Source organism: Medicago sativa, chromosome 2 (genome assembly GCF_051527215.1).
Source record: "Medicago sativa cultivar Bolivia chromosome 2, Bolivia_mono, whole genome shotgun sequence".
Lineage (NCBI taxonomy): Eukaryota > Viridiplantae > Streptophyta > Magnoliopsida > Fabales > Fabaceae > Medicago > Medicago sativa.
In genome coordinates, this window is record NC_140750.1 from 54,469,972 (window position 1) to 54,489,501 (window position 19,530).

Below are 19,530 nucleotides of genomic sequence, written 5' to 3' on the forward strand. Positions count from 1 at the left end.
AGAAATAGCCTTAAAACAAATTCAGGAAAAGAATAAATATTAGTGAAACATAATAAATATTAATGGGTAAAAATACATCCATTTTGGTTCTAAATTTATCGAGCGTTGTCGTTATGGTTTTTGAATATATCAAAATTGAAAATACATCTATAAGTGTCTCCTCTTTTATTAGCTAGTCATCTTAATCTTCAAATTTGGTTTTAAATAGTCAATTTAATCCTCGATTGTGTTTATTTTTTTATTGACTTAAGCCATAAAATTACAAGCAAAATAGACATTAGAGTTGTGTTTACAATTTCGATGCATTAAAAGATTGGAGAATGCTAACCAGTGTACTACGAACATTGGTTAAGCATCTAAAATAAGTAAGTTTTTAAAAGAAATTGTGTAATCATTATTTAATTAAAAGTAACATCTTATATTTTCAAAACAAAATTTCTATTTGAAGATTTCGAGAGCACTGGTTATCAATACCCTTATATTGACAACGTGTCACACATCCGCCTACCAAAATTGATGTTTCGTTAGAAAGTAATTAAAGGAAATAGGGGACATAAACCTGTTTTCTCTTTCCCTTTCTCTTTCCCTTTCTCTTTCCTTTTCCAGAGACGGTAACTTTTTCCATCTGTTGACTATTGGGATAACTAAAACAAAATCAAAATCAAAATCAAAATCAAAATAAAAATATTGACTTATAGAGTGATAGCAAATGAGCAAGGTTGTCAAAATGGGGATTTTACTTTAGAGCAAAACGGAAGAGCAAATTTGAAAATCGTAAAATTGCAATCAAAATCAATGGATTTTGCTCAAAAATTGATGGATTTAACCAAAACAAAAATAATGTTAAATATATGTTATAAATTGTATGTGTGTGTGTGTGTATGTATGTGTGTATATATATATATATATATATATATATATATATATATATATATATATATATATATATATATATATATAGTCATAAATGACTCGGTTTAAAGTACACAAAATACTTATACTTAAAAAATGAACAAAATCCTTCAAAACCCTTTAAAATCCTGCGATTTTGCATGGATTTCACGACTTTGTGTGATTTTGATGCGTTTTTATTAGGATTTTACCTATCTTGGAATTCTGCTATGGATTTGAGTTGTTGAAGATGAATAAAATCGCAAAATCCTTAATTTTAAAATTTAAGTCGGCATTTTGACAACAATGCAAATGAGTATTAATCAAAATCAAAATATTGAAAATGAAATCAAATATACTATAACATTGTATATGTTCGGAGGAGAATAAATTATTCTAGCCGTGTAGAATAAATTAATTCTAGCTATGTGTATTTATTGCGTTTGTAATAATGTGTATTCTTTCACTACCAAAAAAAAAAAATGTGTATTGTTCCTTCCGAATTACAATTTTACAAGCTATTTGATGAAGAGATGGATTTTATCACGAAAACATTCCCAATTTCCCACAACATGATCAAATAAATTTCCAAATAGAAAAACAATGACGATTAACTAGCAAGGAATAAACTCACTCTTCCTTCATGGATGAACCGAAACGACGCTATGGCGGAGGACGAGCCGGATTAGATTTGAATTGCAACTTTTTAACTACAATTAGGTTTACTACTAGTTTCACTTACTTTGATTTTTATTGGGCCCATTCACACGCCCTAATTAAAACGTACAAAATGTTGAAATTATAGGATGGGTATTGTGATCATGATTTGAACTCGACTCCTTCACTTATGAGTAGGGGTGGGAATGAGCCGGGCCGAGCCAGACTTTTGTTAAATAGGCTAGGCCTAGTTGAAAAAACTAAGGCCTAGACCTTGGCCTTTTACCTGTCAAAGACTTTATTTTAAGCCTGGCTTGGCCTTTTTAAAAGTCTGATCTGGTCTATTAGCTTGTCTAAAAGCCTAGTTTGTGTTACAAATTTCAAACAGAGTTTGTTCATCAATTTTTTTTTCCTTTCAATTTGTGCAACGTACTTAATATAGAGATAAACATTAATTATATACAAATTAAACTAATAAAACACAATTGGTGTGAGTAACTCTTGCCTCGTTAGATGAAGTTCATCTGATATATGCGGGGAAATACCAAGAATTGTGTTGTATCCCAAATACAAAATAATAAACTAAAACTGAAATATTAATTGCGGTATGAGAATTTGAAGGATCAGTAATTATTTTTGATATATATATATAAATGATTTATTAAACGAGCTAGGCCGAGCCGGGCTTTTAGTAGGCCGAGCCATAGGCCCCTGACGAGCGGCCTGGCCTACTCCCACCCCTACTTATGAGCGAGCTTTCAATGATTATTGACATTTTGTATATCTTTAAAATAAAAAAATATCTCGACTCTATTACATTGAAAATGATGCAACCCTAATACACTCATTATAGGATCTTAAGTATGAAAAGTTTATAGGCAAATAACTGGTATCTTATTTACTCATTTAGGTTGTGTTTGGATTAAGGATTTAGGAGGGGAAGTGAGTAGGTTGTGTTTGGATTAAGGATTTAGGAGGGGAAGTGAGGGAGGAGTAAGGACTTCCATTTCATTTTTAAATTGCGGAGAATATAAAATGTTTTTTTTTTTTGTACAAAAATGTTTTGTTTTTAAATAAACCAAATGTGATTGAAGTATTATATAATCATTTATCATGTTATTATTTCAATTTTTTAAAAAACATTTTGTAGTGTCCGTAATTTTAAAAAAAAGTAAGTCGTCTCCTCCCTTACCTTCTCCCTCCTAAACCCTCCATCCAAACACAACCTAAAACATGAATCATGCATTTAACCAAAAAACTGTCAACCAAATCATCCAACATTCACAATCTTTCAAAAATCAAATTCTTATATAATCAGAAAGAAATCAAATTTGAATAAGGATCAATCTTTCAAAACTCATTGAGTCCTATTGCCCTTTTCACCCCAAAAACCTTTAGGTTACTCTCATGGTTCAAAACCTTTGTCTAACCTTATATTTCCATCAACATTTTTCTATTTGAACGAGAATATTGCGTTGATTTAGCTTAAAGAAAATAATGCTAGATTAGGGTTTTGAATTTCCACAACAATAAAAAAGAAAAGGATTATCAAAACTTCATCCTAGGACTACTTTCCATGATCTCAAGATAATGTCGGGGATTACTTAGTCATCCTAACGATGAGCATGCTACAAAAAATAAAAGAAAACAAGAAATAAAATAAAGAACTTTTATTAAAAATAACAAGAACAAAGTACAAGACATATATGCTTATGTAGTGAAAAATGGTCATAAATCAAGGCAATGCTAAGCCTATTTATAGCCTAAACACTTTGAAATCGTGCACTACTCATTGATTACAAGCCTTATGAATGATATTTACAAATGATCATCCAAGTTCTAAAAAACAACAAAATTAAATTCATCAGGTCGTTACACAGGTAGCTGTAAAAACTCCTGTTTTTATGGCTTTGATCATTTGACTTCCTTGATTGATTAGTGATGGTTTTGAGACTCATGGCAGCGCATTTGAAGTGTCGCCAATCGATTTCCCACTCTTTTTGTGTTGAAGGATGTCTTCATCACCATAAAACTTTGCTTGGTCAACAAGACTTCAACTTTTGTAGATAATACACGACAAAATAAAATATACTATAAAACTAGACAAAATATCATGTTATCAAAGACCAAGTCCTACCAAAAACGTGACTACAAACTTGTACTCTTATTATCTCCTTTGTGAAAGCAAACAAGAATCAAGAATACTTTTTCAAAATTTAATTTCTTTTACGCTGCCTCGTTGTGATAACGTCAATGCTACTCTTGCTTGGTAGGAGACTAGTGATGGCCTTTATAGTAATAATTCTGCATACTGCAAAATTTTGCAGGTCCAGAATGTGCAAAATGCGCTACTATTTACGAAGATTTTGAATTGGAGGGGCCCTGAGAGATTGCGATGCTTGTTATGGAAGTTGGCATACTAAGTACTTCTCACTAACACGGAGCGTGCAAGACGAAAACTAACAGATAGTTATTAAGAACCTTTTAATCGCGGTTAGTCTTATTGAGCGTCCTTTTTATGGGTTGGTCGGTGATATTAAGAACCTTGCAACGCAAGTGGCTTCAATTAAATTCTCCCAATCTTCGAGAGGCAAATCAAGTGGCGGACTGACGGATGCTATGGATAAGCTTGATCTATCCCAAGCATCCGCCACTTAATTTGCTTCTCATCAAGAAATATTTTGACATAATTATTTTGGAAAATAGCCCCAACTCATCAAGAAACTCACTGTAGAGATTTATATTTTTATTTTGCAGTTCAAAATAGCACAGAGGACCGAATACCATATCAAAAGAAGTAAAAATATCGATATGAAACAATATGAATAAATCATATCCTAATCAACTGAACAATTGATGTCATAGTGTTAATGAAGAGCCACAAGGCTAATATTAGAAAACTCAAACAATTAGTTACGATTAGACATAAATAATTATTTTATTTTGTTTACAATAGAGGCACACGGCCAGCCATGATTCTTTATTTTGTTGTTGTTGAAAGAAAGACAATACTCTATTTTTAATAAACTATGTTCATTCGTCAAAAATAAATGAGGTTTAATCGATTTTTTTGAGTCCAAAAAATATTCCATTTTTTTAAGAATCAAATATTTTGCAATTATTTTAAAATTAGGGATACAAAGTGAGCTTGTATGAGATTTATTGGATGTCATTTAAAAATATTTTAGATCCACGGTGCTAACTTAGTAGTTAGTACCAATAGACTAAAGAATCTCGTAATTTTGTTCATTATGCAACTCTTCGTTGCTTTCTAAATATACTATTTTCTATTTCTATGCCTTTTGATCTGTGTTTAAAGACCTGCCTCCAGTCCTTGTGAGCTTAACTCAGTTGGTTTGGACAATGCATAATACATGCAAAGGTCCGAGGTTCAAACCCCGGCCACTACCAAAAAAAAAAAGACCTGCCTCCACCAAAAGAACATTTGAATGACATGTGATGATTCTCTTACACCTTAATCAGAGGTTATGAATTCAAATAATGCAACATTGTTAAATCTTTTGAAGGAGATCTTTGCCACCGTTGTCATACACGTATAATAAACTAGTCTTTCCAATTGTGCACAAAGAGTACCCAATTCACAAAGAAACTACCTTTTAAAAAGGAGTTTTATGTTTAATATTTGAAGTGGCTTTTGATATACCAAATAACATAGTTTACCTTTTCTTTTATGATTTTTTTGGTGCATAAAAATTATTTGGCCGTTTTGCTTTATAAATATTTCAGGTAAACATCATAATTTAGGAAAGGAGAAGGGAGTTACCGGTTAGTGAAAATTATAACGAAAGTCAAATTAAAATGTAACTTTTTTTTAGGGAAAATTAAAATGTAACTTGTTAATTACTTTATGTTTCTTTTTAATTGTCACTTTTGTAAAAAAAAATATGTATTAATATTTTCTTATTGTTTTCAAAGTTCAATTCATTATCAACTAATGTTTTGTCAATAATATTCTTAAATATTCATCGTAGAGAGAGAAGAAATAAGTGGAATAAAATAATAAATAATTAAATTTATTACAGAAAAATAAATAAATAATTCCATCAATTTTTTTTCCAAAATTTATTTGTTTCTTAGTATATACTTAAATAAGTCTAAAAGGATAATTAAAAAGGAACAAGAGAATAGTGCATATAATAGTATTATATGAACTAAATACATTTCTTAATTAACGATAAATCTTTAGTACTAACCGAAAAATGCATAAATAGAAGCACATTATAACGTGTTTCCTTGGATCTGTTTTTAGTCTAAACCTCCTAAAACATGGATGCAATAGTATTCTTCATTTTAGCACTATTTTCACTTTCTTCTACATCATTTATAATTGTAGCAAGTAAAATCCAAAGTGGCTTTAGTGTTGATCTTATTCACCGTGATTCACCTATGTCACCTTTTTACAACCCTTCAATGTCCAAATTAGATCTCATAAGAAATGCAGCATTTCGTTCAAAAACTAGACTAACTAGATTTTCTCATTCTCTTTCCCTTTTATCAAATGAAAATTTTCAATCAACTGAATCAATTATACAACCAAATAATGGTGATTATCTTATGAGAATTTTTATAGGTACACCACCTGTTGAAAAACTTGCTATTTTTGATACAGGTAGTGATCTTACTTGGGTACAATGTTACCCTTGTATCAATTGTTTTGCACAAGACACACCATTATACGATAGAACCAAATCTTCTTCTCATACAAATCTAACATGTGACACACAATCTTGCACATTACTCCCTAAAAAACAACAATTTTGTGGAAAATCACAAGAATGTTTATACTCATACCATTATGGTGACAAATCATTTTCTGTTGGTGAATTAGTTGTGGATTCTATTAGTTTTGGTTCTAATAGTGGTGTTAATGTTAATAATGTTGACATGACATTTCCTAAGTCTATTTTTGGATGTGGATATTACAATATTTTCACAGCTGATAATAGTGGTAAAACAGCAGGTCTTGTTGGTCTAGGAGCAGGACCATTGTCACTAGTTTCACAACTAGGTCATTCAATTGGTCGAAAATTCTCTTATTGTTTGGTTCCTTTCGGTTCAAACTCGACTAGTAAATTGACGTTTGGGAACCAATCAACTATAACGGGTAACGAAGTTGTGTCTACTCCCCTCATAATCAAATCTCTTGAACCTACTTTTTACTACGTCAACCTCGAAGGTATTACTATTGGACAAAAAACAATTCAGACAGGTCAAGTCGATGGGAACATAATCATTGATTCAGGGACAACATTGACGTATCTTGAACAACCCTTTTTCGATGATTTTGTAGCTTCGGTGAAGGAAGCTGTTGGTCTTGAGGAAGCGGAAGATATTCCGTCTCCATTCCACTATTGTTTTGAAGATCCAAATTCGATGTTTCCTTCTATTGTGTTGCATTTTACAGGAGCGAACGTTCCCTTGCAGCCTAAAAACATCCTTTTATTGGAAGAGAATAACTTGGTATGCCTAGCGGTAGTGCCTTCAAATATTGCAGGAATTTCCATTCTTGGAAATTTGGCCCAGATTGATTTCCAAGTAGAGTACGATCTTGACGGGAAAAAACTTTCTTTTGCCCCTACTGATTGTACAAAGAATTAATGTATCGTTAAGCCTTATAAGGCTATGCTTTTTTTATTTGGCATAATAATTGTTTATTTAGTTTGTCTTTGATTTTCTGTTACAAAAGCTATTAGTATCAATCAACTCTGTTAGTTCTATTTTGTTAATTTTCTGTGTCAACATGCTTATATATTTCTTTACAATGAGGTGATGCATTAGCAGCTTTCAATCAGTTTTTATTTGATATTAGATGCAGGCATTGAAAAATTTGTATGATTGTAATCTAAGTGTGATTCTGTGATTCTTCGCTATATATCAATTATTGCAATGTGATCATAATTCAAATTTTGATTAGAAATTATCATATTTCTGTCGATTCTTAAGCAATTGTGACCGCGTTGCATCGTAAGGGTTTTAGGAGTCTCGGCAATTAATGTCGCAAGAAACTTGTTCATAATTTTTCTTCAGATCTTTTTTAAGGAATTTTTCGTCAAAATGACTCTACTCAAAGTAGAGAAAAGGGAATATGCACTATATAAAACAATTTTACACCAACAATTGTATATCTTCATAAACCTATTCTGTTCCTTATACGACTCTTCGTTGCTTTCTATGGGTTATATATTTTCTATGACTTTTGATTTATGCCTAAAGACATGTTTCAGAAATGACTTTTATGTTCAATATTTGAAGTGGCTATTGATATTCCAAATAACGTTATATACATGTTGTTTTACCCTATTTTTATAATTTTTGGTACAAAAAATTTATTTGGAAAATTAGCAACAACCGAAGTCCCGTCTTAATGGTTTTCGGATTCATTCAATTAGCATCTACTGGATTTATTTATAATTTTTTTTTTATAGCATAATTTTTTTCCTTTTTAAAAAAATAAAACATAACAGCAATATTCTCTCTCTGAGTTGGATTCAAATCAAGTTTGACCCTTTCTTTCACTATGTTGGATTCAAACCAATCAAAGGTTTATCGAATGAAAGAGTAGTTGATCGCTATCGAGTGTACTTGCTAATTTTGATAGAACATATGCTCTTGTATTTTGTTCTCTGGGGACATGGATGATTTCATAAGAATCGAAAGAAATGAGATTTTTCTTGACCACGAGAAGGTACTTCTAGAGCAATGGTTCTTTTGCATGGCTTCTCTCTTCACCTGAGAAATTACTAGCTGAGAATATGTTTGAATTCTCACCTCTCGTGCGCCTAGATCAAGGGTGAGGGTGTAACCCTTGTTATAATTAAATAACTAACTTGTTATCTGAGTTTTTTTAGCCCTAACTCAGATAACTAACTTGTTATAACACCTGAGAAATTTCCGGAGACATGAGTATTCCCTTGTAATCCTTATTTATTAATCTTTTTATATATAAAAGTTAACCCGGGTGAATATTTTAGCCCTAATTTTAACCTAAACTTATTGCATAGATTTACTGTTTTAACCCTAATACTTATTTTCTGGTTTAACCTTATCTGCTTCCTAATCTTTCTCTTCTTATTATTATTATTATTATTATCATCTTCTTATCTCTTATTTATTAAAGTTAACCCGGACGCTAACTGTTGCCCTAATTTTAACCTAAATTTTATGCTTACTTTTACTGTATTACCCATGTTTAATTAAACCTATTTAATTTAATTAATTTAATCAATTTAATCAAAATCTTATTTTCAAACGGAGAGATCTCTTATCTCTTATTTATTAAAGTTAACCCGGACGCTAAATGTTTCATCCTATAATCGTTGCTCCTATTTTCAACTCATCATTGCTACTTTGTTTTTTACTAAACGGAATCCATCCTATAACAGTTTCCTCCTATTTTGTTTCCTTGCTCCTACTTTGTTTGCAAGATAAACAATAACAAATATATATACTACTAAATCTTGAGGTGTGGCGGTACTTGAAATTTTTAGAAATTGCAACTTTAGAATATAATTGTGCTTGAATGTATGATTTAGGGTGTCTCTATCACCCCTAATTTCCCAAATGTTGTTGGCTTCTATTTGGAAATAGGAATAAAACTTAATAGACTGATCAATTCAATATGCTATATTTATATTATTATAAAATAATATGAATGGATGGTAAGAAAAAAGAGAACATGAGTGAACCTTTAATTAAAAAAATAAAATTTAGTATAAGTGAACCAAGTGGATATGAAAGCATGGGTGGCGAACGGTTAATATGCACATGAGTCCTATAGGGGTCCTATATATTTCATGGGTGGCGGCTGCCCCTTTTCATTAGTACCTAGCTTCGTCCCTGTATATGTTACGTTACGGTATCAAGGACGATGTCATGGAAAATTATGTTATGGTACGGTACCAACTTTGATTCTTAATATTATGAAATACTATATGACAATCATGACATTCATCTAAACTATTTTGTTACCTATTACCGCCAAATATTACCTTCCATATGATCCGTGCTTTAGCACGGGTCGATGGTCTAGTTTTATTAAGTCTGCAGCAACTTAACCTAATATTTTCCCTCTAATTTGCTGTATTAGGTTAGCAGTACTTTAACCTAACAAATTCCATCTAAAAAAAATGCATCGCACCAATTTCATTCCTATCCTCTTGCCTTTTTTTTTTTGACAATATTTTGTACACTTATGCCTTTTTTTTGACAATATTTTGTACACTTATTTAATACTAAAAAAAATGCATCGCACCAATTTCATTCCTATCATGTTGCTTTTTTTTTTTACAATATTTTGTACACTTATGCCTTTTTTTGACAATATTTTGTACACTTATGCCTTTTTTTTTTTCCTTTTATTTGGTCTGCAGCAATTTAAGCTAATAATTTCCATCTAAAATGCTGCATTAGGTTAGCATCAATTTAACCTAACAAATTCCATCTAAAATGCAGCGCACCAATTTAACATATCAAATTCTCTCTAAAATGCAGCAATCCCTAATATTTCTCCTCACTGATGAACTTTTCATTCCTATCATGTTGTGTCATCGTTGGTACATATCTATTGTTTCTCTAGACTTTTTTTTGACAAGTTGTTGTACACTTATTTAATACGTTACAAATAGAATACCCTAATTTCCATGCAAACTCGGCTACCCTAATTTCCATGCAAACTCGGCTATATATAGCAAACCCTAAACCGTGTTTCTTTCCAAAAAAAAACCTTAAAACGTGGTAAATTACACAAACAGAAGAATCATATATTTTGATATTTTAATAAATAGAAATATATAATATAATTTAACGAGCGCACGGGTCGAAAGTCTAGTTAATATGTAATCCTAATAAAAGGGTGGATGGATGAACTGCAACATCATGGAATTTTTTTTTTACTTTCCAATTCTAAATGCACCCGGGAAATCTTCCTTATAAATGATGCGAAGGGTTCACCGCAGATTTTTATTATATTTTAACTTTGTACAGGCGTGTCAACAACATTGCTGCTTGTGTTATTATGCTATTTATATTTTATATCATACAGGTTTTTACCTTTCAAAAAAATATTAGGCAACAATGTTTAGAGGCATGAAAAAACAAACTAATAAATAGTGGGATGAACCAAATGCTTCTAATTTTCTCGGCAACTCTTTCAATCTAAAATTACTCATCATCGTCTTCATCTTCAACACCTTCATCTTCCTCGTCGGCCATGTAATTTTATTTATTTAGATTTATGGGACTAATATAGGCCCCATCGCAAGCCGAGTCGTCTTAATCGGTCCCAACGCAAACTGTGTTGTCTTACATCATTCATGATCTCCTGCACCTCTGCCGATCTATGCCTTAAATCAAGGCCAGAATGTCCCCCTGTCAAAGTTTAATTCCAAAATAACTTAGTTCAAGAAATCATATACCCTTAATGAAGAATTTTGTGAAGAAAAAGATCTTACAAAGTTTGCTGAGGACCATATCCAAAGTATACTGCAACAAGAGATTCAAAATATAATAATAAGTAAAACTAGAAACTGAACATGAAAACTGAAATTGCACAGAAATATTACTTACATCATTATCGCGATCCGAAACCATCATAGCTACAATTATCTCAATGTCCTCTCTGCTAATTTCTTGGGACTCATCTTTTGAGTCGGAAAATTCAGCTTTATCATCCTCTCGCTTCGTTCCAGATTGTGAAGTCTTCTAGAGCAAGATAAAACATAAAAGTGATTAAAAAAACATGTATAAAGCATATCACTTACACAAACACACACACACACACACGCTCTAGAAGAATACCGAATTGCGAACTAAAATCTTCCAGAGAAAATAAAAGGAGTAAACAGCAAGCAAGAATGAATAAAATATACGTTTTCCGGTGTTTCTGAGGATGCTTCTCTAGCTCGCTTATTACATTTCTGTTAACATAGAAGCAAACTTGAAAAGCGTAAAAATAAAGGAAAAAGAAGAAGAAAATAAAGTCATTCATATCAATATTGACAATAAACAAACCTGTTCTTTTTCAGCAATCGTCAGAAACTCAGTAGTAGCATGTAGGTTGTCATGAGGTTTAGTCTCTGGAACAGTTTATACATAAATAACTTGATTAGGCGGCAACAGATAGTGAATTCCTAATATGTTATTGAAGATTTCAAGAACTATAAACATCTTATCTTAATATAATATAAACATCCATATTAATGCAATTCAAGTGAACACACACATAAATTAACAAGATGACGAAAACAACGAAGTATTTACATAAGCCGATTAAACATACCATTTGGAATATCCTTAAGCTGAGTGCCGCGTCCCTGAAAAAAAGCCAAACCAAAGTAAGCAAAAACAAAAACTCACTTCATAACTCAAACAATACCAAAATCGATACACAAAAACAAAAACTCACTTCATATGGGGTTTCGGTAGCCATGGATGAATAGATGGGATACGTTGGTAATAGACAAAATTTCACAGATTTTGGTTTGGGATCGTTTAGAGTTTCGGTAGCGGTAGCCATGGATGAAGAGATGGGATACATTAGAAATTCAGCAATTTCCGCATCTTTTGGTCTGGGATCGTTTAGGATTTCGATAGCGATAGGGGATGAAGAGATGAGACACGATGGTAATTTCACAGATGGTAATTTCACAGATTTTGGTTTGGGATCGTTTAGAGTTTCGGTAGCGGTAGCCATGGATGAAGAGATGGGATACCTTAGAAATTCAGCAAATTCCGCATCTTTTGGTTTGGGATCGTTGAGTTTGTTATCGTTTAGGGTTTCGATAGCGGGAGCCATGGATGAAGAGATGGAATACCCTAGAAAAACTAAATTGAGATTTGGTACATATTTATATATATAAGGCCCAAATAAAATATAATAATAAGTTTTTTTCTGAGGTAGAAATATAATAATAAGTGGCGGTTTTTTTTTAAGGAATAACTAGTTTAGAGACCCGGCGTTGCTCGGGTTAGATATTAAACTAGATCGTCTACCCGTGCTGCCGCACGGGTCATATATAGTAGAAAAGGTAACTTGAAGAAGTATAAAATACCGTAGATTATATTTGAGAAAACAACACAATTAAGTTAATGCGAGTTTGAAAAAAGTACGTCGACTACGCCACGATATTGGATACACAGCTTTTACATAATATATACATTAAGGAAATACAATAACTCAATACTGCCTTTCACAATGAAGCATAATATAATGCATTATTAACAATGTCAATACTGTCACTATATAGTGTCATTTGCAGAGCTATATTTGGTAGGATGTTTTAAACCATGTCTTGCCATGTCTTGGTCTTGGAGCAATTGTTTGAAAATATTCAGGAGCGAAAGAGGCAAACCTGGAAAAAATAGATGTTATGAGTGGAAGAAGAAAACAGCAACCGCCCTAGGTGAAAACAAATTAAAGAAAACGAAAACACTACCAACAATGAATTGAATTGAAGAAAATGAAAGGTGGAAAAAATTTATCACTAAATGCCTCCTAAGTTAAATAGTCTTTGGGATAGATATCAACATTAGCATAAACACCCTCCTGACGGTGCACCAGTAGCTGGCGCACACTACGCTAAGCCGATATGCTCCAGAAATTCTGCATTATGCAGAAAAATCTGCTAAAAAAACTATCCAATGCCTCAATAGTATATGTCTTTTGCTACACCAATACCCAATATGCTGGAGAAAAAAAAAACTTAAAATACCTTAAACATTTCGCACACACAACTTAGCAAAACAGCTGCGTACGAATTTACATTAGGCCGCAATTCGGACAGTAGTAAAACAGAACAGCAATAACATTATACTTAATAAAAACAGAACAACAATTAATCACCCAGAACAACAATTAATCACCCTAAAGATATAAGCAATTAAAATGGATGGTTGTTACAAAGAACTATCAACTTACTTTCATCCGTTACTATTAGTGCTAACTTACATTAATTTCATTGACAACAACCACTACATAGTCCTCCAAACTATCCACCATGGGGATAAATTAATCCTCCAAAGCATGTACTACAAAAATAAAATCTATCATGGGAATAAGTTACTCAAGAATTGAGAAAAAATTAAAATTTTAAATACATTGTGAACTTTGAAGATTATTATGACCTCTACCATTGTTAGACATCTTTAAACACAAAATTAACTAACACAAAGATTTCGTTTATGATGAAGAGTTAGCAAGAATTGTGATCAAGAGAGTGGCAGTAGGATGCTCTATATAGAGCCTATTTTAGAAACTTAAGACATGATGGGGTTGATATTCTAGGTGAGTAGCCAATCATTATACAATCTAACTAAGAAGCACCATTTCAATAATTTGAGAAAATCAAGTAACAAACATTCGGATCAATCAATGGACCAAACAATCATACATGATACAAAACTTCATATAATCATATCAATTTGTAGAATTTAAAGAAAGCGTGAGGAAAAATGAACAAAAACGGACAGATCTATGAATATAATTTTTAGTGTGTGATCTACTATCTGGTGTCAGTGCTTCCATTCCATACCATCAACCAATTAAAAGTATAATTCAAAATAAGGTCATTTCAATCACATGGAGGAATTTCGTAGTTATAAACAACATGTTTTTAGTTTTCCCCGTAATTGTGGCAATATATTGCATTTCTTGAAAAATACTTCTCTACAATAGATAATCCAACCGGACTGGAAGTTGATTCCGAGAATGCTACAAAATAAATAGTTTGTAATTGTAAATTGAAGTAGAAATTTAAATTCCATACAAATCAAACACAATGACAACAACAAAAATCTACCTAAATTTGATCAAAAGAAACAAATCTTTCCATTGGATATTAAATACCAAAACAAAACCAGAGAATTAGTGAACCAAAACAGATAAGGCAACATTAGTCACTTGTGGATTCATCAATTATCTTCAGTTACATATAGAGAAAGCAAGTTTCATATAACAAACTGCATTACTATAGTTGGTTGTGTGTGTATATATGAAAATTCAAGGCTTCAAGCAATTTACAAAAACTGCATTTGGTTGTGGTGCACCTTCAGTCTTCTCATCAAAAACTACATTTATATTAAATCCTTAAAAATATAATACAACTATTAAATCTAAGAAAACGTAATAAGTTGCTTGATTGTTTAAATCACTAATTTCAGATGATCTTGAACCCGTGTTAGCAGCAAATGAAAACTATAGCACAATTTTCCTAAACCTATTGAAGTTCATGCCTTTAAATGATCAGCAAATGGTCTCTATTTGCTTACTGAGTTTGTGGAAATCAATGAATGAATGTTGCTGGAATAATATTCTAGAGGATGTTTCACATGTCATCTATTCGGCCACATCGGTTTTGCAAGATTGTATTTGGGCAAACTTTAGGAATGCACAACATAATTCTACATACCAGAATTCTGCACAACAAAATTATGCAGACCAGAATTTAGTAAATTGCATGAACAATGCAGAAGAGTCTCAATGGCACATACCTGGTCTAGGCTATTTAAAATTTTACATAGACTGTTCTTTTTTCCAGCGGCAGCAGATGATTGGTTGTGCATCAGTGTTACGCGACCATCACAACAGTTTTTGTATGGCCTAAACAACATGGATTTCTAGTTACTGAACATACTAATTCTTTCAATGCTAGCACTATTAAAAAAGAACAAAAATATAATGAAAGATCAAATAGAAAGAAAGCACGCACACATCATTAACATGAAAACCAATGGCATGTGTTTGATATTTCACCCTGAGTTCATTTACATATTTGTCGAGATCAGTGAACAGATTTTGATCCAATGGAGTTGCGTATTAAAAAAATCGCATAATATGAATTGAATTAAATTAAAAATAAATACTTTTCAACAATCATTATATATGAATTGAATTAAAAATTAATTAACTAATCTTAATCACAACATTCTGAGATACATACAGTTAAGAGACTGTATAGTTATAATAAAAAAAACAATAGACTATGATATGAACATCAAATAAGATTGGACAGCATTGCTTTTCAACTACATACCCAAATCAATCAACATTGCACTGAAACTGTGTTGGAAACTAAACAATACATATAATTGACTACATCAAGGTTTGAAAAATCAGAACCTTCAATTTGAAAATCCTTAAAATCAAATTAAACAAATCTCTTGTTTCAACCCCAATTCTGTTACGATTCAGAATTGAATCTATGAACCCACAAAAGATGAATCATAAATGAATCAAGCAACACAATGGTGAAAGAAGATCGTGGATGGCAGAAATGATTCCAAAAACAGAACCCAATAAGAGAATTAGAGAGAAATGAAACCCCAAATGCTTGAAACATGCTTACCTGTTACCTCCAGGAGAGAGAGAGAGAGAGAGAGTGAGACCCTAAACGGCGGTGACCATCGCGGAAGTGTTGACGGCCAATGAAAACCCAAAAGGGTTTCAATCCCTGGTTTTCACATGAATTCTCTTTTGGATATGTTCACCATCAACTTATGATCCTTGTGGTGGATTGCGGTAAGGTGGCCAGAAGTGGAGGCTATGAGGATGAAGAAGAGATGAGCGGTGGCTGAGAGAGGAGAAGAGCGGCGGCTGAGAGAGATTGAGAGAGGAGCAACCATGAAGAGAAAATGAGAAAACATGAAGTAGAAGAAGTTTTAGATAAATGAAGAAGTTTTAGAGAAAACGTGGGAGAAAGATAACGTGTGAGGATTTTTTGAGTGTAGTATATGCATCTACTTGACCCTGATTGGTTATTGATATGTTAGATATAGAAAACAGGCTAAAATTTAATGTGGCTGGGAAGTTCAATAGTTAGAGTAAACCAATGTGAAGGCTACCGAGGTTAATTTGGGAGGTTAATTTGAATCCGACAATTTTCAAATGTTGGAGCCAAAAGTGTAGAATTAGGGTTTTCAAATTAGGTTAACATTGTTTGCTAGGATTAGATATAAAGGATAAGTTTGTATGAACGAATACACATGTAAGTATATTAAAATTGAATTTATTTATATAATATCTTAAAAATAATATCTTAAAAATCTATATCTATATAATATAAATTTATGACCTGTCTCATGGCTTCTTCTCTTCTTTTCATGACAAGTGTCACCATATTTCAAGGTTTTAAGATTTCTTTCAAATAGCGACATGTGGCGCTCTAATGTTCTTCTATTCTAATTTTTTTTATGAAAATGTTATAATTCAATGTTTTTTTTGGAAGAGCAATTATATTGTGTTATTATATGTTATTTTTTTATGGAAATGTTGCAATTCAATGTTTTTTTTTGGAAGACCAATGATATTGTATTATTATATTATTTGTATAATCGTGTAATGTAGTGTTTACTTATCATATATTTTATAGTTGGTATTAAGGAATAAAATTTTAACGAGATCCTTCAAAAAAACAAAAAATTTTAACGAGATTGTTTTATATAATATGATATTTCAATTATAACATGAAAATATGTGCAGAATAAATAAAAAATATCGTTGAAAATAAAAGGTTTACCCACGCTGATATTTATCCCTGTGCCAAAAATAAGAATATTGTTTTATCCCTGCGCCAAATATAGTGACCGTGATCCACCATATTTTTTTGTTTTATCCCTGCGCCAAGTATAGTGACCGTGATCCACCATTTTTTTTTAATAAATTTCGTTGAATATTTATTTTAGGAAAGGAAAAAAAATCGGATACTTTATTTTAGGACAGAAAAAATATTGGAGTTTGAGGTATTTAATTGGAATTAAAATTATAAATGGGTGATTGGCAACAAATATGAAAAATATGGTTACAATATGATATGAAAAAAGAGTTTAATGAGCATATATGATCGGAAAAAATTAGCTTTACATAAACTGACACCCCATTACAGTAATTTCTTTCTCCATATTTTATTGCCAATCTAAAAACACAATTATAAAAGTGGCACGATATAGTGATATAGCAAAAGAAAATTGGATACTTTATTTTAGTACAGAATTTTTTTAGGAATTTGAGGTATTTAATTGGAATTAAAATCATAAATGGGTGAATTTGAGATAATTTAAATGTTTTTTTAATATTACTTAAAATTGTGATAATAATGAATTTGTATCTCCATTTAACATAAAGATTTTGAAGGTGTATTGAGTTATTGAAATGGTTATTATGAACTAAAAGGCCATAATATTTATAACCATTTTTGTCAAATTTTTTAATAAAATATGATTAAATGTGGAATGATTCGTAAATGAGTATATTATTGTATTTATTTCTAGAACAAGGATAGAATGGAATGCCTATTTGACTTTTTAATTCAAATATTTTGATCTTCTTTTTTTTCTGTGGAAAAAATTGTGTTTAAATACATTTTACATAAAAAGAATTATACATCTGGTTTTTGAACACATTTACAATTTTTTTACGTATTTATATAAAAAAATTAAATAGAGATGTGCATCATGAGTATTTGTTTCCCCTAAAAAAAAAATCATGAGTACTTTTTTTTTCTAATTTTAATCGTATAAATTGTTGATAATTAATGTACCATTTTATTTTCAATTACTACATCCATAAATTAAGGGAAATTTTTTTGTGATTGCTTCATACATATTGGCTATAAATATTATGTTTGAGACTCACACTTTTCACACCATTTTGAGTTACAACTCACAAATTTCACATCAGTGCTATAAATTGTTCTTTTTAAAAATTTTCTCGAGATCATTCTTTTAATTAATTCATTATTACTTATTCTAATTTTTTTCTTAGATCTTTCTCATTACCAGTTCAATTTCTAATTTTTTTTGTCAATTCATTTTTATCTTCATTCACGTTCTATTTTGTTGTTGTAGAAGTGCATCTCAAACGACGAATATGATGAAAGAATCAGCATATGGTGTGAACTTTGAAGAGATTGGATTGTACACTTTGATTAGAATGAATGTATTTTATTAGTGTTTTAAGCGATGATTATTCTTTTGTACAATTATTCATCTAATTAGCTTTAGAAATACAATTTGTGTTCTAAATGTTATTTTACATTCTAAATAGTAGTGTTTCTATAGATTATTCATTATGTTGTACTTTCAACTTTGATCTACATCTATGAAAAAAAATTGTAAGAACTGTCATATGTTTATTAAGATTTTTTTTCTTAATATTATAATATTGATAAGATTTTATTGAATATTATAGAAATTTGTTATTTGCTTCTTTGTAATTTGTTATTAAACAAAATTAATGAGCACAAAAATACAATTATAGATCTTCTTCTTAAGAGACATAGAACATCGTGGTTCAAATCCTTCGCCCTATGACTTTGTGTGGGACACGAACATAGACCAATTTTCTTAATATTTAGAAATGGTTTTAATGAATCAAAAGATTGGCTTGCAATTTTGATTTTTAATTTTTGAATTTTTTAGTAGTTTACGTTATTGGTGATTAATTCAATTTTTTGTTGAATTTTAGATTTTTTTTTTATGATTTTCAATTTTAGTTTTTTACTAATATTTTACGTTAAAAATAAACATATCCGAAATTAAACGATATATATACCATTTTAGGTATATATTTTACATTAATATTTTTTTATTAGTTCAATTTTTTCCCAATTACCAAAATTTTAAAGGAATTATTGTTTTAATGGACATTTAATGAGGAAATATTCACCATTCAATAGCTATTATCATTGTCCCGGACTTTTAATGTGTATGCTTGAAGTGTTTTGTATATTATAAATACGATGTTGGTATTTTAATTTGACTAAATTACCTTTTTTACGATGTATATTATCACCATTCTAAATTACCTTTTTTTTTTGTTGGTATGATACCTTTTTTATGACGATATTTTTAGATGATTATGAGCACAAAAAAAAAACATAGACCTCTATTGCCTATATCCTCTGTTGCCTATATTATATATATATATATATATATATATATATATATATATATATATATATATTTCTCAAA

At 30.8% G+C, this 19,530-nt stretch overlaps 1 protein-coding gene and 1 pseudogene across 2 annotated transcripts; one reads left to right on the forward strand and one right to left on the reverse strand.

Annotated features, from left to right (window-relative positions):
• The first annotated feature begins 5,687 nt into the window (after nucleotides 1–5,687).
• Nucleotides 5,688–7,295, forward strand: LOC146948959 (aspartic proteinase CDR1 pseudogene; annotated as a pseudogene). The gene has a single exon (XR_015027090.1). The product of XR_015027090.1 is annotated as an aspartic proteinase CDR1 pseudogene (transcript).
• A 3,261-nt stretch (nucleotides 7,296–10,556) lies between these two features.
• LOC146948960 (uncharacterized) lies at nucleotides 10,557–16,211 on the reverse strand. Its single transcript, XM_085745081.1, has 8 exons — nucleotides 15,909–16,211; nucleotides 11,972–15,163; nucleotides 11,846–11,879; nucleotides 11,578–11,642; nucleotides 11,436–11,483; nucleotides 11,134–11,268; nucleotides 11,019–11,049; nucleotides 10,557–10,935 (listed from the first exon to the last, which is right to left on the reverse strand). Exons 2-8 carry the CDS (start codon nucleotides 12,359–12,361, stop codon nucleotides 10,808–10,810), a joined length of 831 nt encoding a protein of 276 aa, XP_085601207.1. The 5' UTR covers nucleotides 12,362–15,163; nucleotides 15,909–16,211; the 3' UTR covers nucleotides 10,557–10,807.
• Nucleotides 16,212–19,530: the final 3,319 nt, after the last annotated feature.